This window comes from Phragmites australis, chromosome 6 (assembly GCF_958298935.1).
Source record: "Phragmites australis chromosome 6, lpPhrAust1.1, whole genome shotgun sequence".
Classification (NCBI taxonomy): domain Eukaryota; kingdom Viridiplantae; phylum Streptophyta; class Magnoliopsida; order Poales; family Poaceae; genus Phragmites; species Phragmites australis.
Genome location: NC_084926.1, coordinates 43,839,205 through 43,855,179, shown reverse-complemented (window position 1 = coordinate 43,855,179; position 15,975 = coordinate 43,839,205). Strand labels below are relative to the sequence as shown.

Here is a 15,975-nt window from a genome sequence, read left to right as displayed (position 1 = left end):
ACCTCGACCGTATCGACCTTTAAATAAAATAATCACTTCATTTTTCAAAGTGCATAAAGGAAACAGTCACAGCAGTATAGAAGATAAGTGCTGGTTCAATTTGTGACCGTAAAAATCTTCTTTCATACCCGTAAACTCCCAACTTCACGACCGTATAACTAATTTTACACTTCCATGTCATTGCCCTGTTAATATCTATATAAATTCGACGATTGAAGCATTCATTTAACTCCACGTTTATTATTGTACCTTCACGTTCACGTTCCAAAGTGCATTAATGCAACAGTTACAACAGTAAATTCAATATTTCCATAACCATTAAAATGCAATCAAGCTAACAGTATATTAATTCATTCTGAATCTTCATCCGTTGTAGTTGCATTTTCCTCATCCCCAACTGAATATTCTTCTTCAGAATAGTTCTCAGAAACTCAACGCACGTGCAGATCTTCATCCAGCGACCGGCAAACCTTATTTTTATTGCCTGCCACCGTTGACTTCCCGCTACCCTTTGGCCTCCCCCTCTTTCTCGGACCTTGATTCAGCTTGGCAATCCTGTCCTTGTTCTTTGGGTTTTCTGGACAGGTTCCTCTATTATGTCCATTTGCGATTCCACAAAGCTTGCAAGCTCGGTTACATTTCTTAGGCCCTCTTGCGCCTAGTGTTCGCTTCTCTCCCTCATCCACCCTACGTCCCTTGGTTTTGGCCTTTGGAGGGGGTGCACGGTTGACCATATTGATTATATGTGGTGCTCTTGACTCCATAATTCCATTTACGGTTGTAGTGTGAATGTTTTCATCATGATTTTCTTCTGTGCACATGCCATCTGTCGCCTGGCTGCTATATGTTTGCTCCCAACCCTGTCTTGAGGTAATTGTACTTGTTTCTCCTTGTGAATGTCCAATGTCTGCTGGTAGGTTCTCAATCTGTCCTCTTAGAATTTTCAGATCTTTCATTGCCTTGTCGTATGCCGGTCTTGACATGCTTCCTGCACGAACAATTGCCATTGCAACCACTAGCAGCGTTGTTTGCCGGTATTTCTGTGTTGTCCCATCCGGTCCAACCAATCTCTCATCATGTCGGTCAAATGGAAGTTCCATCCTTGCATTCCTGGTGTACCTCCTAAGAATATAGCTCCCTGGTATACTCTCCACCTATGCTTGCATGAATGCTCGAATCAGATGTTCGCAGAACAAACCTGTGTAAGAGATATCATGTTCAATTATATTTCCATAAAACATGGATGTTTGCAATATTGTTAAGAATGCAGAACCATAATTTTATATATCAATGCACCCGTATATCCTTTAATATGGTTTTATAGATGCTGTTGATATGGTTACATGGATGTTTTGAATATTGTTAAGAATATGGAACCATATTTTAACTGTATATGCAACCATAATTCCTCTAACATGGTTACATGGATGATTTTAGTATGGTTACATTGTTATTATTAATATGGTTATGAACGTGGAAACAGGTCAATTGTTGGTTCACTTTTTGACCGTATATAACTAATATATTAACTATAAAATATCATTTACTCAACCATACAACTTATATTACACCCCCATATTAACTCCACTTGTATGTTTGCACCAGCTAAAATAGAATAAGCACTTCACGTGTCAAAGTGCATAAAGGTACCAATCACAACAGTAAAAGATATCATGTTCAATTATATTTCCAAAACTGTTGTTACCTGTGTGTTCCCATGTCCTACATTCGCACGTGAACTTCTGACATTCAATATCAGCACACACCTTGAATTGATATTGACCCCATGATATTTTGTTTGTTCTTCTAGTGTGTGATACCAGGTAGTGGTTTTTTCTCCCCACAGGATCATCGTCAATTCGGTACCTTGTTGCTGAAGTCACTGTCCTCTGTACCTGCTCGAAAACTCTTCTTGTATACACCCGTCGTAGCTGATCAACAAATCCCCATCCACTCTCATCTGTTCTGCACTGCATTTATCAATATCAAATGTTAGAATGCATATGGTCTAACCGTAAAATTATTTGCACTATGCGAACACACTCACCATGCCACCATATTCCTCTGCGGCCTCGGCTGCTCTCCGCCTTTGGATAACCTTCAGCATTTGCTTGGCAAATTTATGGAGCACAGTTGTGTGGTTCACAAAGTTGTTTTTAACCATCATGTTAGTGCTCTCGCTCCGTTGTGTAGATGTCATCCTTCCACAATATTTATGCTTGAAGAATGCCTTTACCCACCTTTCCCTTATATTGTACAGGCTTCTTAATGTCGGGTCATCTTGCAGTTTGAATCTTGACAACATCTCTGCCCACGCACTCTCAAACTCTGTTGGTGTCAGTGGATGGTTGATGGTTGAATTGAACACATCTTTCAGTTCTTTGTGCAGCTCGTACAGCTCATTGAGTTTAGTCTGCACTTTATTTACCACATGCCATTTGCACAGCCTATGTACTATACCCGGGAACATCTCAGGTATTGCCACCTTCATTGATGGGTCTTCATCTGAATTTTTACCCGAAAACATATAATACGGTCAATAAATGAACAAAAGATTGCGTGCAATATTTAACTGCTTGCTGGATTCTTACCTGTTAGGATGCATCTTGGTGTTTTCCCTCCCATGCACCTCTTGAATGTCCCAAACAACCATCTGAAGGCATCAATTGTTTCGTGTCGTAGAAGTGCGTACCCAAATATAGCGTTCTGGTTGTGATGGTTCGATCAAACAAACATTGCAAGAGGCATCTCATATGCGTTTGTCTTATACGTTGTGTCAAAGGTCATTGCATCATTGGCACCAAAGTCCGCATAGTCCCCCTGCATGCTTGCATGGCTCCAAAACATGTTCTTGATGTATCCATCTTTATCACAATCAACGTCCCAATAAAACTGTGGTTTTTGTTCGTGACAGTAACGGAAAAATTCAATCAATTTCCCTATGTCATCTGCATTCTCCTCCCGCGTCTTACCTGCTTTCCTGCATCCAAACAGTATTATGTAACACAATACAGCCGTATATATTTATAGTATGTTACCATAATCGTCACATTAAAATATTTTATTACCTGTTTCCTATGTCACGTGCTGTTAGTGGGACGTTCTGCTCTCCCCCATGCATCTCGCTCAGCATATTTCTCGTACAGTTGATTGGCACATTGCTTGTATTTAGTTCGTCCACAAGCTCCATCACCGTCTCATCCTTATGCTTGTGACACTCCATCTGGTTTGTTACTGTTGGTGTTTTCGCTAACGGATGGTTGTGTAACAGCCTAATATTCTCCACCATCACCTTGCCATCATACTCTCTGTCCTCATTCTCCACTTCCTTCAGCTTCATGTATGCTTTGCACCCTGTTTTTTTAGAGAACTTGTTCCGCTTCCTTGTTTCCCCTGGCTTGAAGTACTGCCACTTCCCTGCCAATGAGCATGATATTTCCCTAATTGTTTTCTTAGTCCTGTCCCACCTTATTCCAAATCCAGCCTCCTTTGCATACCGTTTGTAGAACTCATACGCATCCTCCTCTGCTGGAAAGAACATTCCCACCTTTGGTATAATGGATTCATCCACATTGTCTCCCTAAAGTATTAATTAGTAACAACAATGTCATTGTAACAATTTATTCAATATAGCATAACCATTGTCATCATCAAAAGATGATATATGGTTGGGAAACATATGTTTTACTGTCACTTGAAGGCTTTGAATATGGTTATCAGTATGAAATAATCAGCTCTCTTCATGTTATATTTTACGGTTAGTCAAATTATGTTTTACGGTTCACTGCATGTTTGGAAAATGGTTATGTCTGTGTATATGGATTTACATTGATGTATAGAAATATACAACAATACGACTTTGGCAATCGAAATGCAGTAAACCCAATGAACTTACGTGAGTAAATGTTAGACCCTCCTCAGGTGTTGCCATCTCTTCCGGCGCCAGTGTTGATGGAGGTGTCCTTGTATCCGATGCATGAGAAGGTATCAACATCCGAGCTGTCAGGTCGATCGTCCTCTCGGGAGTTGGTTGAGACGCAGTCGTGGTTCGAGCACAGAAGTCGCTGTGGTCATCATCAGATCGCACAAACTGCTGCGTCGTGATGGGTGAAGGGCACGTGGGTATATTGCTTTGCATAGAGATCGTCTCTCTCTGGCGCTGCTTACGCACAGCGCTGTGTTCATGGTGTCGTCCCATGGCATACACTCGGATGAACCTCCAACCCTAATCCTTTTCCGCAATCCCCCGATTAATTCTCTATTTGATTTGGCCGGTTTTTCCTGAGGCCTTTCTATTTTCATGTAACCTCCCCCCATTGGCCCAACCGTCATCCCGTGAATGGCGCCCATTTTGTTTCCCCCTCATAACGCCCTCCGTAAATAACAACAGCATCGTACCGTATTAAATTAATTATAGTTACGGTCACAATCTAAATTGAATGGAGCCCTTTTAAATGGCTACGACTCTGAAAAATAAAAGCACGAATGATTTAATCATAATTGATTTATGGTTACATGGATACTTTGAATATGTTTATGTGTACGAAAGATCACTCGTTACCATAAAATTAAATTTTACGCTTCATAACAATATGATTTACGACTCTCTGTATGATTCATATATGGTTCATAAATGTATATTTTACTACTGGCCAATCTAAGTTATACGTTTCCCTGATTGTTTTGTGTACGATTAAAAAGCTGGAAATCAACTCGTTCTCAACAAAAATTATTTTATGGTTATACGGTTCCCTGACCAAAGGACATCTTCATACGGTTGCGGAAGCAAATTTACGGCTGCGATCGAAAGTTTTATGGCTAAAAAATGTTTTCCCGATCGAAACGGACCAAATATGCTCTTCATACGGTTACGGAAGCAAATAATAAGTTGTAACTCACAGTGTTAGCTTCTCGTGTTGCAATTATGCATTTATAGATGTGAAGTTGTAACTGGTCTACCTAATAAGTTGTAACTCACAGTGTTTCGAGTTGTAACTGGGGATGTGCGCAGTGCGAATAATAAGTTATAACTCACAGTGTTAGCTTCCCGTGTTGCAATTATGCATTTCTGGATGTGAAGTTGTAATTGGTCTACATAACAAGTTGTAACTCATAGTGTTTCGGGTTGTAACTGGGGATGTGCGCAGTGCGAATAACAAGTTGTAACTCACGGTGTTAGCTTCTCATGTTGCAATTATGCATTTCTGGACGTGAAGTTGTAACTGGTCCACCTAACAAGTTGTAACTCACAGTGTTTCGGATTGTAACTGGGAGATATGCGCAGTGCGAATAGCAACTGCGTATAGGCGTAAAATAGCCTCGCCGTATGTGTGTGTGTCTATATATCCATTTTCCTGATTTACTGCTAAACCCATGCATGATGAGAGAATCCAATGGGAGAACTGAATTTTTAATCTTATCGTTTTGCCCTGTATGTTAGATCACTTACCATCTATTTCTAAGTTGATAGGTTCATGACTGAAAAATAATACTGGTGCATTCGGTTCAGACATGGTAGAATAGAGTTATCAGAAAAACCATATGTATTGGATCAGTTTACCTTTTCTTCTTCTATTTCTAGCTGGAATGCTTGCTATGAGGTTTAGATATTGGTATCAGGGAATACTTCATACATAATTATGTGCTTCAAAATATCCCAAATTGAGTGATGTTCGCTTAGTTTGTAAGGTCGTGTAGAATTCATAAGAGGCTCATCGATGGTCCACAAGGATGTATGTTGTTCCTGTCATTCTTGGTAGTAATGAAACAATGACAGTGAATAGGTGATATATATCTGTTCAAGGATTGACAATCTTCATCATTACTATTCTTTTAGTTTAAACCATATATGACAAAGTATCATCATTGAAGATGTTGTAGTCATAGTGTTGCAAAAGCAAGCCTTTTTTGTCCTTTTTTAATATATACTCAACAGTAACTAGCAAAATTGATCATAACAACCTATTTGTGATCAATGACTTTTGGACAAGTGAGGAATGAGCATGCATTCTAGAGTTTACACATCATTCTCATCAACTTGTGGTTAAAGTGAAACTTTGCCTTCATAAAGTATATCAGTTCATCATGTTGGCTAATGAATTTGCATTGCTTATTTTGTTATTATTCTGTATGTGCTACTATTTTTTTTTCTGAATGTCTATATTATTATAATGTTTGATATTATGTTTGCAAAATTATTTGGGTTGCTGCCTGCTCTTTTCAATTCTTCATAAAGGTTAGGGTTATTTTCTACCCATTGTTCCCATAGAACCTTCGCTGATCCTCCTAAAAATATTTCTAAATAGGTTATCATATCTTCTACTTTATTTCCTATGTTATGTTGATTTTGTATGTATTTCTAAACTATCAAACCTTTCCATATACTTATGATATTAGGCCAATCAATAGGATCATGTGCTGCTAGATTTAGTATCGCACCATCACTCTTATGATTTTGAAACTTTACAGTCTTTTCAAATTCTCTTCTCTTAGAACCCATGTATGTATATTGTCTTGGAATATAATTATAAGGATAATCTTCTTTCTCTGGAGGCCATCTTCCGGATACTCTAGATGGTCTCTCCATTTCCCCTTCATTCTTTACCGAACTTTCACCATATCTTCTCCTTTTCCCTTTTCCTATGTCTACTTCCATAGCTTCCATTGCGTTTTCTAAATTATGCAACCCTACATCATCTAAGGAGTCTATAAAATCCTTATATTGTTTTGACGTATCATAAGCGTCATCTTCAGCGTATAATTCATTATTTAGCTCGTCTTCTTCTTCATAGCTTTCTAATAATAATTTATCATTTATATCCCACTGCTCATCTTCACTTGCAGGTTTATTATTAGCTATTTGCTTATCTTTGTTATCGACCTCTTTTGCGCTTTCTTCACTTCGTTTGTTTATATATTTGTTACTTTCTGAGCTTTCTGTACTTAATTCCTTATCTCTTTTTAGCTTTCTTAACCTTGACAGTTCTCTATAGAAATAAAGTTCTTTGTCCCTTAGCGCCGGCCATTCACTTGTCATAGCGTTATTATATTCTACGGATATTTGTTTTAATTTTTCTTCATAATATTTTATTTCAGTATCTAAATCTAGTTCTTCCATAAATTCAGATACACTGTGCCTCCTATTATCTTCAATATCTTGTTCTAATATAACCGAATCTAAATCATCTAAGTCTCTTGACTTATAATTTATAAATCTAATACTAGTATTGCCTTTGCAATTTTGGTAACTTATATAATTTTCGGGTTATTTTAAAGTTTTACTTTCTATTAACTCACTTATATTCCATTCTTCTCCTGCTCTTACTTCGGAGTCTATCTTTAAAGGGATCATAAACTTTATTCCCCTTGACTGCATGCTTTCAATTACATCGTTGACATTTACTTTATATCTGGTTCTACTTCTATTAGTTAACCTTCCAATGAATTCTATACTTACTAATAAGTTTGTTCCCTTGAATTCTTCATATCCTTTGGTCTGGAAACCAAAGCTCATTTTTTCTATAAATTCTTTTATAGGCATCATCAAGTCTGGAGCTATATAAGTTATTAATTTATTTTCATTCATATTTCCTTCTAAGAAACCTAATGCGGCTTTATTTACTGTATCCCATCTTTTATCTAATAATGTTATTAGCACCTTTGTTCCTAATTTCTTCCTTGTTATGCCCTTAATTCCTATGATATACATACCTTGGTGAATATACTTGTAACCTGAGTATTTTAAATCATTTTCAAACTGCTTACTAACAACTCTTAATTCTACTGGTTATGTCAAAATACTTAACTCTACTTCTTTAAATATTCTGTATAACCCATTCTTACTTTCGAACATTCCCATTTGATAAAATTATTGAGGCTTTATTTTTCTTAAAGTATCCTTTTGATATCTTTCAAGGTCCTTTTCTATATCTATGACTTCTTCTAGGTTATCTATATTCTCACTTTTACCCTTTAGCCTATCCATTAAAGTTAAGGATCTTGTATCTTGGTTCACTAGCTTTTGACGAAGCTTTTAGATATGTCCATCTTTGTGAGTTTATAGCCTTAGTGGATGCAACTATTCTGAACGAAGACAAAACGATCTCTTTGTTGTTTTCTTCTATATTGATTCTATTTAAAATCTGGATCAGCAACTGTAGAATGGTATTATTCTGCCTTATTATAATCTTAGAGTCTTCTTTAGGTGATTCGTAATAAGAAAAACCAACAGGATCAACTAAATATTTTTCTGTTTCTCTTAAAGCTTGTTTATATTCTGTCATATATTTATGAGAGAACCAAGATCTTTACTTCTTCTAGTAGCCTTTTAATATTAACTAAATCTTGATATAAAGATTTCGATTCTTTGAATTTCTTTATAACTTCCTTTTCATCAGATAGCTTATCTAGCAACAGCAAAGAGTCTAGTTTTTCGTATAACAAAGTAACTTCTTCTTTAATGTAATCACTATTTTGAATTGATTTATTTTGCTCGGTCTTATTTTCTCCTAAGATTTGTAAAGCCAAAATTATTTTGTTATGTATAAGAGAATATTTTCTTCTAACTGCTTGTGTTCTTTATATAATCTTTCTAATTTTAAGTCCAAGCCGTCTTTTCTTTTACCCCAAGTTATATAAAAGTTTTGCAATAAGACTACAATTAGATTTAATTGACTATGAGAAGAATGCCAACTATGCTCTTCAGAGGAATTGAGTCTGCACCGAATATTAATGTTATCCTTTATATTAATAACCTTTCCTGTACTGACTTCTAAATTTAGATATTTTAATTTTTCAATGATGACCAGGCTCTGATACCAATATTATATGATAGCTAAAAATAAAATTCGATTTCTAAAAATTATTTTTTATTTTACTATTCAAATTCGATTTACTATTCACTAATAATCTTAATCGCGGGACGGTGTAAGGATATAGTATTAACTCGTCCTCTGGAATTACTATTCAGATATTATTCTGTGTGCAATTCTTTATTCAAGAAGTACTATTTAGATACTATTTGGTACTATTTAGGTACTATTTAGTAGTGTTTGCACACCGCGTGAACAGTAAAGAGTTGATTTTTTATTATTAAAATACTATTTTGAATAGTAACAATAATAATAAAATATTTAATATTGAAAGTGACCTCTTTTGATTCAATGGTATTTAGTGATGCTATTTAGGATCTTTGCAGATTGGCGAAACCAACAAATCAGCCGGTTGCAAAATAGTCGTAAAAATCTTACTCGATACTCACCGTTCTTATTGCTAGCTTATTTCAGAAGTAGCAAAGCTTTCCCTGGATATCCCTAGTCATGTATATATGTGATAAGTTTATATTGTCACCCCAGGTAGTTCCACCCGAAGGGAACACTTCTCTACGGACACAGAGTTCTTCTTCCCCTATTATGGCTATGCCAGATGCAGGGATTACCTGAGAACTACCGAAGAGGTTTCTCCTATAGGGTACATAGCATAAAAACTCATCTCATATAGACAAACTAGAAGACCAAGGGATTTTCAAAGACAACACTACTTCATTTCCATAAGCATAGCTTACAAATGGTTTTCCCTTTCGGGAACCCCAAAAACTTACTTACAAACGGAGGATTACCTTACAGAGGTGGTAGCACAACTTCCTTCTTCAATATAGCCTATTTTACAAGTGGACTATTACTAGGAATGAGAGAGTGCTATGGATGCTCTCGCTCTACTCTGGAGGATGCTTGAAGGCTGGTGGTCGTGTCTGGTGCCTGAAGCTGCCTTTTATAGCCGCAAGAGGGTCTCTTTCCTCCTTATTTAAATTTGCCTAGATAATAGTCAGGAATCACATAGCCCTGGAATATATTCGCCTACCGTCTGCCAGAGCGTGAAAACCACGTGAACCCACATGAAGGTGTCTTTCGTTTGTTTTCACGTGAACCCACGTGAAGATGTCATTTGTTTGCTTCTGCCTGAGTGCCTTCACTTATTGGTGTCTTCATCTTCATCTGAATGCCTTCGATTATTGGTGTCTTCAGGTATATCATCTTCTGTATTGTATAGTAAAATTGATAAAGGAAAAAGTTAAGGACTTAAAACCGTTAGAATTACCTTTAGATGATAATTATTTTATTATCGAAACTGATGCCTCTAAAGAAGGTTGTGCGCTATATTAAAACAAAAACCTAATAAATATTCACCAAAAGCAGAAGAAAAAATATGTAGGTATGCTTCATGAAGTTACAAACTAAAAACTGTAAATAATACTGATAGAGAAATATTAGCAATAATATATGCAATAAATTCTTTCCGATTATATTTAGGATTTAGAGAATTTACAGTTAGAACAGACTGTGAAGCAATATGTAGATATTATAATCAAATCAATAGTAAGAAGAGTTCTACTAGAAGATGGGTTTTGTTTGAAGATGTTATTACTGGAAATGGCTATAAAGTTATTTTTGAACATATAAAAGGAAAGGATAATAAGTTGCCTGACCTATTTTCGCGATCATCTATTTTGCAGGTATGAAGAGATCCATGAATTTGAGCGGGTTTGAATCTTTCAGTTTTGGAGTTGAAAATAAGCTCAGAATATTTTCGCCAAATTCATATAAATTTAAGCACAAGGATCATATAATCCTAAATGAAGTCCAAGAATGCATACTAGATAATTTCTGGTATCAATATAACAATAAACGAGAATACTATAGCCTATTTTTCATGACTGAAAAATAATACTGGTGCATTCGATTCAGACATGGTAGAATAGAGTTATCAGAAAAACCATATGTATTGGATCAGTTTACCTTTTCTTCTTCTATTTCTAGCTGGAATGCTTGCTATGAGGTTTAGATATTGGTATCAGGGAATAGTTCATACATAATTATGTGCTTCAAAATATCCCAAATTGAGTGATGTTCGCTTAGTTTGTAAGGTCGTGTAGAATTCATAAGAGGCTCATCGATGGTCCACAAGGATGTATGTTGTTCCTGTCATTCTTGGTAGTAATGAAACAATGACAGTGAATAGGTGATATATATCTGTTCAAGGATTGACAATCTTCATCATTACTATTCTTTTAGTTTAAACCATATATGACAAAGTATCATCATTGAAGATGTTGTAGTCATAGTGTTGCAAAAGCAAGCCTTTTTTGTCCTTTTTTAATATATACTCAACAGTAACTAGCAAAATTGATCATAACAACGTATTTGTGATCAATGACTTTTGGACAAGTGAGGAATGAGCATGCATTCTAGAGTTTACAAGTCATTCTCATCAACTTGTGGTTAAAATGAAACTTCGCCTTCATAAAGTATATCAGTTCATCATGTTGGCTAATGAATTTGCATTGCTTATTTTATTATTATTCTGCATCTTATATTTACTAATTGGAGGCTCCTTTTGGTGCCTCCACATTAATCCTAGAAAAATCTAGAAATTCTCATAAAAAAGTAAAACATCCGACCGTCAAATTGATTGATTGACTAACTGTAACCATAGATCAACAACCAGAAGAAACAAAAGATTAAAAAACAAATCAGAGTCCAACTCTAAGACTACTTACTTCCTGATCTTTCCTTTTTTTTTATAGATATCCTTTGTCTAACAAGGTTACGTTAGCAAACTCCAACTTAGTTACGTTAGCAATAAACACACTTTTCCAAATCAATTAAAATATACCAATTAAATATACGTGTAATCAGATATTACAAAATTAAAACAACAGAACGCAAACATATTACGGATTATCACATAAAAGTAATATCAAAGAATTTATAATGTATCTCAAAAAAATAATATGAGATACGGTGACAATATTAAAAATAATAATAATTTCAAAAAATCAAGAAACAAATAAAAATCAATGTGCATAACACATAAAATGAAAATTATAAATTAGATCTATTCACAAATAATAAATATGATTTCAATATTATAAATAAAAATTACATTTATATTTTATATTCTAATATTTAAATATAAATAGCTGATGTATCTTAGCATACAATTATTATTAACACAAATATCTAAAATTCAGTTGTATGCTAAATTTTTAGCCTGTGCAATCGCACAGGTTGATACGCTAGTGTGCTACTAATTGAAAAACCTATGTGAAGAAGTGAATGTAAACATTCACCAAAATAACATTGTTGTACAACCCATTTTGATTTGGTTAACTTGATTTTTTATTTGCTCTGCAGCATTTATCTGGGACATCACAAATGGTGTGTTAAAGTTCCAGCTATTTCGTTTCATTGGTTAGATTCTTCTATCACTCGTATTGAGACCATGGCATGTGTGACCATTTGACTTGGCAGCAGGATACTTTCTTAGGGTGATCGATGCTCAATATGGTCCCCCGATGCTGCTGGCGTTGCAACAAACGCCGCCGTGGGATGCCACTGGGAGGCGCCCGAAGAAGCAACGGCGCGGGGACGAGGAGTCCCCCTCGCTGGCGGTCCCCGCAGGGGGTGGGTCGCCGAATGGAGAAATCGAGCCCTAGATGACGGCGGAGAAGAAGCGGAGGGTCAGTCCCGGGCTCGAGTCGGCTAGGCCGCTGTGACGGAGCGCGCAGCAAGCGAAGGCGGCGGTGAGGGTGGTTGAGATGGAGGCTGTGGTTGCTGTAGCGGCCGCTGCTGATGCCCTACTGTAGCGGCCAGTGGTTCTGATCAGCGGTTCAAGAAGTGATGCCCTACTATTGGATGATTATCTCACCTGTCAGTGCTTTGTGGTGATCGGCATTGACAAACCAAAAAATTTCACTATGATACTCAGAACATGGAGCTCCAACCTGGATCTCCAAGTCAAAATGCTAATTCTGCCTCAGGTGGGTTGATATAATTTTTTCTTTTTGCACCGGGTCAATATGCATTGCTCTAGTAGTACATAAGTCTTATATGATCATTATCTTGTCCTATTGTGGTGAAAGGAGAATTGAATCTGTCCTAAATCAACTATAGGTATCATAACTGCGTCTACTGGATACACATTAGCAAATTTGGTTGTCAGTTAGGTTCTCGCTGAACTTCTTGTACATGTAAGATTCATATAATTTACATGACATTGTTGAACCATCCACCAATCATTTTTAGTGGCCTAAAATCTTTGCATTTTTAATGGGATTTATCCATGGCCTATAGTGGTGTTAACCAACTTGTCCAATTTGTTGATTAAATTGAGCTATAGAATTTGCTAACCAAGCTATACAATGTGCTATTGACTGGATGTTTGGTCTGTTCTGCAGAACACCTAGGAGTGGTGGTGGATTTGGCGGAATAATGGGTACGTGTGTGTAGAAGATTGCCGGACTGGCCATTATAGTTTGATGGATATTGAAATGAGTTCTTACTTTGGGTTTAGTTAGCTCTGATTGTCTATAAGCTGGAGCCTTTATTACTTTTAGCTGAGGTAGTTGTATGGCCTTGGATTGGCTGTGTCAAACCTTATCATTTCTCTTGTTCAACAAGACCTGTAATGTATCATTATTCCCTATTTATGGTTGCTCGATGCATTTGTCTGTAATCGGTGCTGTCATCAACAGAAAAATCCATCAGTGTGTGCACCAATTTGAATTTCTTAAACGTATGGCGGTTTGTGCTTTTAATTTAATTTTTCTCTGTTCAGACTATGATCCACTATGATTCCATTTTCACTCTTTTCGGTTGATGTTGGATAAGAAATTGTCAAAGCTACGCGGAACAAGACCCAGAGAGAATTGCTTGTTAATTTTGTGGGTTTTGAGCTGAATGGCAATATGACCCTACACACAAGATTCAGATATATCTTCCCCTCCCTTGTGATTAGGCAATGGTGATGCACTGATACTTATGCAAACCTAGCATTTTGCTTTTGTAAAATTGCTATTTTTTTAATTATTTCAGCCTTGTCATGTTTCATGGATTGATTTCTGTTCATAAATATGTGTGATTCACTTTTCCAGGTGAACTATCTGTCATTCAATCCATTTAACGAATGGATCTTGGCTACAACATCTGGAGTACTCTCGTTTATTTAGTACTTGTCCATACCATTATATAATTAATGTTTTGATCCGTAATAATGTATGTACAGGATGAGAATATGCTGAGGACTAAGTTCTTGATAGACATATTGAAGTACAATGAGAATAAATTTAAAGACAATATTCCTAAAGTTATATAGAAATTTGTTATGTGCATCAGAATTTAGATGGTTTCAAAAGATACAAAAGTTGCAATATTATTTTACGCATGTGGCTATGTATTAACAATATAATAACTCTCTGTATTATTCTTTTTTTTGCTTGAATCTTAAATCTATCTCATTCTATACTTAATTACCAAAACATATATCGCCTTTTAGTTGTTTTATTTGCATTACCAAATATCGCCGTAGCGTTAGCATATGCATTATACTAGTATGAATTAGGCAATGGTAGTCGCATCCAATATATAGATACACAGAATCTTCAAATACACAAAAAGGTTGGATAATTGTGCTAAATACAACTAAAATTATACGCAACCATGTCATCCCAACAAACCCTGATATGCGAAATCCTTTCTTTTTAAGAATGTGAAGAGCAACTACTGTCAGAACACATTAACTTTATTGCTAAAAATACCATGTTTATATGAATAACCTTTCAGGAAGGTAAAAGTATTCTTGTTATTAGGACTTGATCTTTGTACTTTGTTTTCCTGCACTTTGTGCATCCAGTCACGGGCCATAATCCCAATGGTTGGTCTCCAGATGTGTGTGAGGAGCACCTAAGCCACTTCTTACCCTTACAAGTAAGTTCCTACCCCAACCTTCACCTTCCATGAATGCACATTGCAACGAATGCTTATGGCATTGCAACAGCCAGCTTTCGCCGGTCCATTGCCCCCCTGAACATTAGAAACAAAACCTAGCCTTCACACAGTGATCATGACAGGCTCTTTCATCATGCATCGGCGCAATAATGCCACCTTTTCGCCTTTCATTTTGCTCACATAGCGTTTCAAAACCATGTGCTAATGTGCAAAAAAGAAAAGGGTAACAAACCAACAAGGTAGTGTATAAGGCTATCTCTAGCAGCTATCTCAAATTTTTATTCTCAAAATACTATTACAGCATCCCCTATCACTATTACAGTATCTCTTATTTTTTTCATCTTCAATAACTACCATATTTCTTACCTTCTACTACTCTTTTCCTCCCTTCGGACCCATTATCAGCCTTAGTAACAGTACTACTACAGTGTTTTTCTCGCTCCGAACCTATTGTCATCCCTATGAACAGCGTTGCGTGCTGATACAGTAACCGGCAAAATTACAACTACATACTCTCTCTGCAACGTTGTAGTACTGGATACCTCCACTGCTAGAGATGCCCTAAGTTGAGAGGAGCATGGCTGCTTTACAGAGCAGTATGTATGCAGGATCAGCTACATCTGGTACAAAGGCAAGAGGCAATGTGCATGTGAATGTGTACATTATTTGGTTTTATCTTTTCCATTTGCAGAAAAGGTGTTCCAAAAACAACAATAAAGCAGGCCGACCACGCATATTTCTCTGTTGCCGATGGTTACCCGCTGCAACATTTTTTTTAGATAAATCCCGCTGCAACATGGAATGCAAGGGAAGCAGACAAATGTAATCAGATTCTGCCAATTGTCTATACAATTCTTAGGTAGAATCAAATGGTCCAGGTTCCGAATTTTTAATCTGTGCGCTTTATGCTCTTCGGGAATGTCTCTGAAATTCGTCAGAATTCAGCATCTGGTACTGTGGTGCAGTTATACATGAGGATTAACTGAGGATCTACTTTATAAAGCATGGTTCATATCAGGTTCAAGAACTTGTTCCTTGCGTGTTTCTGTTTGAAAAATCTAACAAAATGCAACTCCGAATCTATTATAAATCTACCGAATTGCGATATTTTTTTTCTTCAAAGAAAAAAAAACCTAATCGTGATATAAGCTTCACGCAGAAATCCTTTATACATTGCATCTTATGCACCTAC

At 36.4% G+C, this 15,975-nt stretch overlaps 2 protein-coding genes across 2 annotated transcripts; both read right to left on the bottom strand.

The window, feature by feature from the left end:
* Window positions 1-431: 431 nt before the first annotated feature.
* Window positions 432-2,826, bottom strand: LOC133923268 (uncharacterized). Its single transcript, XM_062368673.1, has 5 exons — window positions 2,771-2,826; window positions 2,592-2,653; window positions 2,048-2,505; window positions 1,896-1,970; window positions 432-1,154 (listed from the first exon to the last, which is right to left on the bottom strand). The coding sequence occupies exons 1-5, from the start codon at window positions 2,824-2,826 to the stop codon at window positions 432-434; spliced, it is 1,374 nt and encodes a 457-aa protein (XP_062224657.1).
* A 220-nt stretch (window positions 2,827-3,046) lies between these two features.
* LOC133920717 (protein FAR1-RELATED SEQUENCE 8-like) lies at window positions 3,047-3,934 on the bottom strand. Its single transcript, XM_062365316.1, has 2 exons — window positions 3,896-3,934; window positions 3,047-3,580 (listed from the first exon to the last, which is right to left on the bottom strand). Exons 1-2 carry the CDS (start codon window positions 3,929-3,931, stop codon window positions 3,065-3,067), a joined length of 552 nt encoding a protein of 183 aa, XP_062221300.1. The 5' UTR covers window positions 3,932-3,934; the 3' UTR covers window positions 3,047-3,064.
* Window positions 3,935-15,975: the final 12,041 nt, after the last annotated feature.

Coding starts and splice junctions, on each gene's coding strand:
- LOC133923268 (XM_062368673.1), bottom strand. CDS start 2,826: ATGCAGGGGGACTATGCGGACTTTGGTGCCAATGATGCAATGACCTTT. Junction 1,971..2,047: donor CAGAGGAATATGGTGGCATG/GTGAGTGTGTTC, acceptor TGATAAATGCAG/TGCAGAACAGATGAGAGTGG. Junction 1,155..1,895: donor CAAGAAGAGTTTTCGAGCAG/GTACAGAGGACA, acceptor ATGCAAGCATAG/GTGGAGAGTATACCAGGGAG.
- LOC133920717 (XM_062365316.1), bottom strand. CDS start 3,931: ATGGCAACACCTGAGGAGGGTCTAACATTTACTCAC. Junction 3,581..3,895: donor AGGGTCTAACATTTACTCAC/GTAAGTTCATTG, acceptor TTAATACTTTAG/GGAGACAATGTGGATGAATC.